The 8,651-nt window shown below is 31.2% G+C and overlaps 2 protein-coding genes across 2 annotated transcripts; one reads left to right on the top strand and one right to left on the bottom strand.

Annotated features, from left to right (window-relative positions):
• The first annotated feature begins 257 nt into the window (after window positions 1–257).
• On the top strand, window positions 258–6,652 carry LOC115241874 (carbonic anhydrase 2-like). Its single transcript, XM_029817815.1, has 6 exons — window positions 258–435; window positions 4,756–4,797; window positions 4,874–5,035; window positions 5,513–5,760; window positions 5,949–6,185; window positions 6,338–6,652. The coding sequence occupies exons 1-6, from the start codon at window positions 387–389 to the stop codon at window positions 6,578–6,580; spliced, it is 981 nt and encodes a 326-aa protein (XP_029673675.1). The 5' UTR covers window positions 258–386; the 3' UTR covers window positions 6,581–6,652.
• Window positions 6,653–7,117: 465 nt separating this feature from the next.
• Window positions 7,118–8,290, bottom strand: LOC115241875 (coiled-coil domain-containing protein 12). The gene is made up of 3 exons (XM_029817816.1): window positions 7,814–8,290; window positions 7,589–7,727; window positions 7,118–7,347 (listed from the first exon to the last, which is right to left on the bottom strand). The coding sequence occupies exons 1-3, from the start codon at window positions 7,939–7,941 to the stop codon at window positions 7,171–7,173; spliced, it is 444 nt and encodes a 147-aa protein (XP_029673676.1). The 5' UTR covers window positions 7,942–8,290; the 3' UTR covers window positions 7,118–7,170.
• Between the last annotated feature and the right edge of the window lie 361 nt (window positions 8,291–8,651).

Genomic DNA, 8,651 nt, shown 5'->3' on the forward strand with positions numbered 1-8,651 from the left:
AATTCAGATTGATTTTCAGACAATCGATCGCTAATATGTCAATTAAAAGAGCCAATTTTTGTCAGGATCGTTATTAATTCGCCTATTTTTTGTCAACAGGGAATCGTATCTTGAAATTATTACTCGACATATTGATTCTGCGATGTTGTCACGAAATGAAGAAATTGTTCTTCCCACCCTGCTGTCGACGCGGCTGTGCGGAGAGTCAATCGCACGCACGCCGCAAAATAAAAGCAGAGGACTCTTATTTAACATGGTCGACCGAGCCGGCGGCACCTCAGTCCTCCACCGACCGTAACAAAGCATTCACATTTTCCTTCGCTGATTTCTCGACGAATCGGCGAGTCCGCCGCGGGATTTCACGGTGTTATACGCCGACGGGGTGAATGATCATGGTGTTTTTGATCGCTACTCTTGGCCTTCTTCTCCTTCCAGGTACGCCTCTTCGCTTGTATATTTAACGGTCAGTTTTATGTACGATAGCATTTCTTTTATAAAAAAAACCTAATATACCATCGAGACTACTTCTTCAAACTGTCGTTCTCAATCGTGTCAAATATTTATTATATAATTTGTATATAAAAAGGATATTATATACTTATTTGCTTTGTCGAATATTTTTTAAATTTAAAAATAAATTAATATAATATCTTAAATTTGTATCATTTAATGATTAGATAGAATAAGCAGTGTCTTAAAGCTGTTGATCTAAGAATTGTTAATTTAAATGACATTAAACACCAACATTTTCTTGTTATTGCAGAAGAATTATTACATTTTATGCATCTAATTAAATTTTATGATAGATGAATTATATACGTATATATATATCTGAAAATAAGTCTGGATTTATTTCACATTTCTTTTGTACTCTGTATATATATAATGATAATAATATGAATTATTCTATATTTCATAAATATATAAATTTGTGTACAATTGTATAAGAGAAACAAAGAATTAAGGTATTTCTGCGTCGATTTCGGCATTGGCAATGAAGGAAATAACAAAATCATTTAGCGCACACATTGATGATATTCTACAAAAATTTATCATATAAATTTTGTGATAAAAAAAATATCTCGATTATACCGTAGCGTATCATCAGATTTTTTTGTAATAATATTAATTTTGCTTTTATATAAGTCTTATCTCAAAGTAAAAAAGATATAACATAAATAAACAAATTATTGAATATTCATTTTCTTCAAAATTAGATATGTTCGTCTATTGTTAGAACACAGTTGTCCGTCTTTTTTTCACACAGACCAACTAATGATTAAATGTGTCGCAGTAAACGTGATACTAATCTTTTTATTTCTTTTTTTTACATCACAAAGTAAAAAAGATATAACATAAATAAACAAATTATCATCGTCATTATGCTGCCAATGTATTTTTGTTTAATATTAAAAGCGGATTTCGAGAGCGATAGGGTAGTAATTAATTTATATATAAACAAAACAAAACTGATTAAATGGATTATCCGCTGTATTCGATAAATTCGATATACTAGACGGTTGAATCAAAACTGCAACTATTTGCGTGTGCAATGAATACTAGGTATGTGTTAAGTATCTTCAACAATTGCATTAATATGCATTCAACCGCATTAATATGCATCGAAATCGTCGCTGCAGATGATCGCAGAATACCCTACGAGAATCATGATTAAGATGCAAGATGCCGTGATGATTCTCGACTTGTGCTATCAATTCTTGGACCGCTAGATTTTACGACATAAGACAATAATTGCCAGAAATTATTTGACTTTCAAGTTCTAGATGCTTTAACACGATTCAATTGCAAAGTGCAAATCGTGATGCTCATATTTGATTTAAGATTTTTTTGTAATAATATTAATTTTGCTTTTATATAAGTCTTATCTTAAAGAAAAAAAAAAAGATATAACATAAATAAAAAAAAATAAATATAATAATAATCTTAATCTTATCTTAAAAATAAAATATAATGATAATTATATGATAACGATAATTGTATGAAAGTAACCATATGATAAAGTGTGATAAATCCTTTTCACGGAAAATATATATGTTAAACAAATCATTAAATACTTTAATCATTAAATACTTAATCATTAAATACTTCCAGTGTTAAGATCTTATATAACTATAACATAACTACACATGTATATCCTAGAAAATAATATTAATGCTACTATATTTTTGCTACTTTAAAAGCAGGATAGACGCAAAGAAGTTTTAAAACGATGCACTTTTTTTTCATGATCCATAGTGCACATCGTAAAGTTGTGACCTCCGGCTAATACCTCCGGCTAATTTGACGTCTCATATTTTCTTTTAATAAATTGACTGATAAAAGTGATGATAAATGTCGATAAAAATCGTAATGTACTCGAATTGTAGACATTATCGTTTTATATCACGTCGGCTTTGTGTATATATACATGTGCGTGTTATTTCTGTCTCTATCGTGTTAAAATATGTATCATCTCCCAAGTAATTAATGGAGAGAGTATATAAGAAAAGCGTCTAGAACTTGAAATCGAATAATTTCTGGCGATTATTTTCTTATGTCTCAAAAAGCGAACACGAAACTTGAAATTATACCGTGATCGTCGTTGAAGACTATTTGAATTGTAAAAATGTAAATTTCTGGCGATATACGAATGTTTTCTGAAGAGATAAAACTTGATGGATTGACAAGTGGAACGTGGAACAAAATTAGTGAAAGAATTCGTTTTATCAACAAATAAAATCTTTCGCATGTTACGAAAGTTTGATTAAGGGATATGATTACGCGATTAATTATTTAACGTTACGTGAAAACATCGACATTTCGACATTTAATTTTAAAGAGAAATTCTGATAAATAAATGATTATCGAACAATGCAATGCGCATTCTCAAATGCAATGTCACAAACGTAATTGACAATTCATATGACATCGATCTACGTCATTTTATCATGCAAGATTAATGAAAATATAATGTATCTACGCGAATATTCATTTTCTTCAAAATTAAATATGTTCGTCTATTGTTAGAACGCAGTTGTCCGTCTTTTTTTCACACAGACTAACTAATGATTAAATGTGTCGCAGTAAACGTGATACTAATCTTTTTATTTCTTTTTTTTACATCATTTTTTTTTTATTTTGTCACGCAGATGACATTTTTAAGATAGATTCTTCGATCGGTTTGTGTCCTGGTATGCAGCGATTGTTAGACGTCTCCGTTGAATAATAATGAGATAATAATAAACAATAAAGTCAAAATTTCACTTTATCGTTACATATCGCGAGCTTCGATGCTCCTTGCACGCGTCTCACGTAATCGTGCAACAATAAAGATTTTGCATAATGGAAGGACGTCGAGGATGGCTCATCATCCTCGAGATAATCATTTTGAATCAGCCAAGGATTTCCAGCCAAGATGTCACGTTGACGGTTTCTTCGCGTAATCGTCTCAACTAAAACGAAAGTAATATTCTCGAGTAAATCGTATACTTTATACTTGTCACATGTGTCGGACAGATGCGAAGAACCTTAAACAAGGCACAGCAAAGCGAGACGACTTGCCCATCGAATAAGTACTGACGGGAAGGTATCGCGCATACATTCGTCTGCGGATAATCGAAAAGCATTATGGTGCATAATAAATGCGCGGAAACGACCAATTGTTTTCCGCTACTAAAGAACTTCAAATACATTTTCAGCTTCCGCAAAAATCTTTCTGCGCATTTGATGGCTTGTGCGTTAGAAAGTGCACTGATTATATTTAGACATGTGAACAAGAGATGTCGATGTCTTAAACTCGTTATAAATATTGTATTAGTTCCCTTGTTCCATTGTATTAATTTCCTTGAGCATCAGTAAAAATTCAGTAAGGAAATTTTTTTTTTTTTTTATTGATATCATTTTTAAGAAAATATTTTTTGTTCATTAATGCCAATTTTAGGTAAAATTACTAAAAAATTATATAAATTAATTTATATAAATTATATATAAAACAAGATAAAATATATAAGATTCCCGACTCGAAATATAAATTCGTATGTTTATTTATTTTTTTATCCATATATCATCTCTTCGTATTAAATCGAATCTCCGCTATATTAATATTGCTCATTATTATTTTTGTGAGCAAGAGATATCGATCTGTCTTAAACTCGTTATAAATATTGTATCAGTTCTTTGAGCTTCAGTAAAAATTCAGTAAGGAAATTTTTGTTTTTTATTAATATCAGTCTTAAGAAAATCTTTTTTGTTCATTAATGCCAATTTTAAGTAAAATTACTAAAAAATTACATAAATTATATATAAATCAAAATAAAATATATAAAATTCTCGACTCGAAATATAAATTCGTATGTTTATTAATTTTTTTATCCACGTATCATCTCTCTGCATTAAATCGAATCTCCACACTGAAAAAAGAAATTGTTACTGAAACTTGTAACTGAAAATTATAATTGAAACTTGACTAAATCCGTTCAACTAATTACCATTTTTTAATTAAAATATTTATATATTTAAATCAAATACGACATATTAAATATAACATGATGTATATTTGACTTAAATACTTAAATATCCTAATTAAAAAAATGGTAATTAGTTGAACGGACTTAGTCAAGTTAACAATTCCTTTTCAGTGCATTCTATTAAAGTCGCTCATCATTATTTATTACTCTACTCTATATCATCTCATCCTTTTCGTAAAATTTCTAACATGAATAATTATTTTTACTAATTAAAAATATTTCTTTTCAGGATTCTGCCTAGGCGAGGATTTCGGTTATGACGGAAATCATGGTGAGATTAATTAGAAATCCGCTATTCGAGAAATAGCATGTTACTCCGAAACGAAACCAATCTTATTCTCGCTTAGGTCCATCGCACTGGGGCGAGGAGTATCACGCGTGCATCGGGAAACATCAATCGCCCATTAATATAGAGGAGCACAATGTCAAGAACGTCAGTTTACCGCCGTTGAAGTTGACCGGAATTGACGATCCGTGCCTAACGTTCGTGACGAACAACGGTCACACGGGTAAGAATTTCACGGCTCGTTTCTGACCGTGCACGCTTAAAAACATTTCCCACTTGTTTACCTGTCTACGTGTATAGCTATATACTAAGTTTTCTGTTACATCGCGTTCACAATCGGAATCGAAAAAAAACGCGTTTCTTCGCGGTATAATTAAAAACGAAACGAGAAAAGGCAATTTATTCGTACTATGATTATAATTATTATCTGCCGTAAAAGCAGTAAATCGCGTGAATGTTGAATAAAGGAGACTGGAATAAAAAATTCGCAAGTGATACACTGGACATTTAAATCTCAACGATTAAATATGCCATAAAGAGCCTAATCACGTTAATACGTAATCGGTCTCTCTAGATTCTAGATGTAGAAAAATATTTTAATACGCAGTATCCATGTTATATAAAAAAAAGATAATCTAGAAGCTGGATCTCAATAATTGCCGTTGCATGTTACAATATTTATCCTCCCCTTCTTCTTCAGTTATGTTGAAAATCAACGAATCCAAAATGGCCATGTTATCTGGAGGACCTTTGGGAAATAATGTCTATGTGTTTGAGCAATTACACTTCCATTGGGGAGAAAATGATTACGAGGGATCCGAAGATTTAATTAATAATCGCTCGTTTCCGATGGAAATGCATGCCGTTTTTTACAAGGAAAATTATAAGTCGATGGACGAAGCTTTTAAGCATCCCGATGGTCTAGCTATTTTAGCATATCTATACGAGGTAAGAGAGAAAGAGAGAGAATATGTTATTAAAATTGAAAAATTTTATCATATTTTTTTAAATTCATTTTTCGCGTAATTGATATCTTATATGTTCAATTAATTTTATCTTTTTATATAATTGCAATTCTTTTAATAGATAATTTGGTGTGTTAAATTAATGCTTTATTTCAATAAAATTACGCCCAGGTAAGGCCTAATCCGAATCCAATGTACGAACCTATCGTAGAAGTATTACCTGACATAGAAACGGTAGGCAACGAAATAGTATTGCGAGAGCTCTTGCAGTTGCGAAAATTGTTTGTATCAGATATTACTACCATGCAAAACTATTTCACGTATAACGGTTCGCTGACAACTCCACCTTGTCTCGAGGTAGCTACATGGATTGAGTTTAAGGATCGTCAGCGGTTGTCGCATGAACAAGTATGCCAATTGTATTTTGCATATAATATCGATCGTTATAATATTATTTATAAAGTTTGATGATTGAAGAGCGAAAAGGAATTTCGACTTATTTAAGATATGCACACATAGATTTAGCAATTCAAAGAATTATGTTACTCGCTCAATTTCAGTTAGCTGCTTTCCGTAATATACGGACCATAGAAGGCAAGAAACTGACTCACAACTTTCGGCCGGTGCAGCCTTTGGAAGATCGAATAGTTCTTCAAAATATTCCAAGAGAACAGACCACACCAAAAAACATTCCTCGCACTTATCATCGTTTCGATGAACATTCTGGACAGCACAATGTCAAAGTGCCATTTTCCATCATCGCGCTAGGAGTTTTTTTTGCGCTCATTTTATTTGCCATATGAAAACCTCGATGTGGAATATTCTAGTCAGTGGCATCTTTCATAATTGCTATCTTATTTTTTATTAACGGAATGCTGGAAATTGATTGAAGGAAAGAAGTCAGAAATTAATTTAATATTGTAATGTTATTTGAAGGTTGAGATACTTAATTGAGTGAATATTTAAAAATGAGTTTTCATAATTTTTTATCACAATTATCACTATTTTATTAAATATTTATTTTTTCACAGTATATATAATGTTATGTGTAATTCAAGATAATATGTATCAACAACTAATACAACTAATACATACAGAGCAGATTAATTTTTTTTGCACAGATGATGATATAACAGAAACATTAAAAAGTAAAATATTGCATGTAAGTTGATAAAATTTCAATTTACGTCATTCTCTATGCGAGTTCAAAGAAGCGTTTAATTTAATTTGTGAAGAGTTTCGTCCGATTTGTGTAATATAATATAATATAACATAATATATAAGAGATAATGAAGAATTACAAACAAAGATTATTATTGATAATGTTACATTCTATATAAAAAAAAAGTGTATAATTTATTACAAAATCTATATATTACTGATAACAAAGCTTCTATTCTTTATCAGTTTCATTGACATAAATTGCTAGATTTTGTTGGCCTTGTTTGAGACGCGTCCTCACTTCTTCCGCTATCGCCTTCTGTGTTCTCCTCTCTAATATTTCTAATTTTTTAGCTATATCTCGCTTTAAATCCCAATCAGGTTTTCTTGGTGCTAAATTACTGATGTCCTAAACAAATAAAAAGAAAAAAAAATCGTGTTTCTATGCACAAAGAATCACAGACAATCATAGTAATATGATATAGCCATTGAAGGATTGGGCAAGGAAATATATATGGATTCTTTAAGTAATTTGGAAACAACTTTTGCTTAACAAAAGCAATAAAGACTAAGTTTTGTCATCAGTTTTGTATAGATAAGAGATTAAAAAAAAGGAAAAATATAAGAATAAATCTCTGCATATAACTTACTAGTTCTTCGATGACGACTTTACTGCTCGCAGCATCCAATTGTTCACGAACCTCGGATTCTACATCTCCAGGTTTCGCATCCTCTAACATATTATTCTTCAAATTTTCATCTTGTGGCTTGTAACTCCGAAATTTTGGCCTACAATTCGAGATTTTAAACAATTTTATAATATACAGTCATTGAGATTAAGAGATTAAAGTCGTTCATTGAAAGAAGAGGTTTACTTTGGCAATATTTCGTCCGTGTTTGTCTTATTTCCCTCACTTTCTTCATTCTTCCTTTTGAGCGCCTGAAGCCGTTCTTTTCTTTTCAGAGCCTCCTCTTCCAATGAACCAATTTTCTCTTCTGACATTTTTAAAGCCTCTTCGATCAAACTCCGATTAATTTAATCAGCGATTAACTTGTCAATGTAATACTTAGTATTACACAGTATTTGGTTAATATGAATGTAATTACTAATTGTTCGATACATGGAAAGAAGGATTAAGTAAGTAACGACGAATTATAAAGTTAAAAACTTTGCTGTTGACGATTTTCAATCAGTCGAATTAATCGCCGGTTAATAGAAGTTTTATCAAAGAGATTCCTAGCCTCGAAATTACAGTCAAAAGCCCGTAGCTCGTATGTGGACTCCAATCGTATTTATTTTTATTATGGAAGCCAGAAAAGGTTAGGTTAACACAAATATAAAATCAGAGAGAAGCTTGAGAGGGGCCACGTCGCCGTTTTTCGTGAGACCCTTTTCCTAGCTGGTACAGTGGCGCTAACTGGATCCATTTTAGAGCTGGCGAAACTACATGGCCAGATTCACTTTTTGATGCCATGATAAAACGACCGGTTGGTGCATGTCCGTGCTAAACACATTGTGGATCAAAAATGTAGAGATATATTATGGATTTATTAATGTTTTATTAGCTGCGCGTGATGTTTTGTTATTCTAGTATATACTACAGCGATAATAAAAGTTATTATTGAAGTATTTTTACGTATATGCGCATGTGACATAAAATAAATTTTCTTGAATAAATTTTCTTAATAATATTTTTAAATATAATTTTTAAA

Source organism: Formica exsecta, unplaced genomic scaffold (assembly GCF_003651465.1).
Source record: "Formica exsecta isolate Colony F162 unplaced genomic scaffold, ASM365146v1 scaffold526, whole genome shotgun sequence".
NCBI lineage: Eukaryota > Metazoa > Arthropoda > Insecta > Hymenoptera > Formicidae > Formica > Formica exsecta.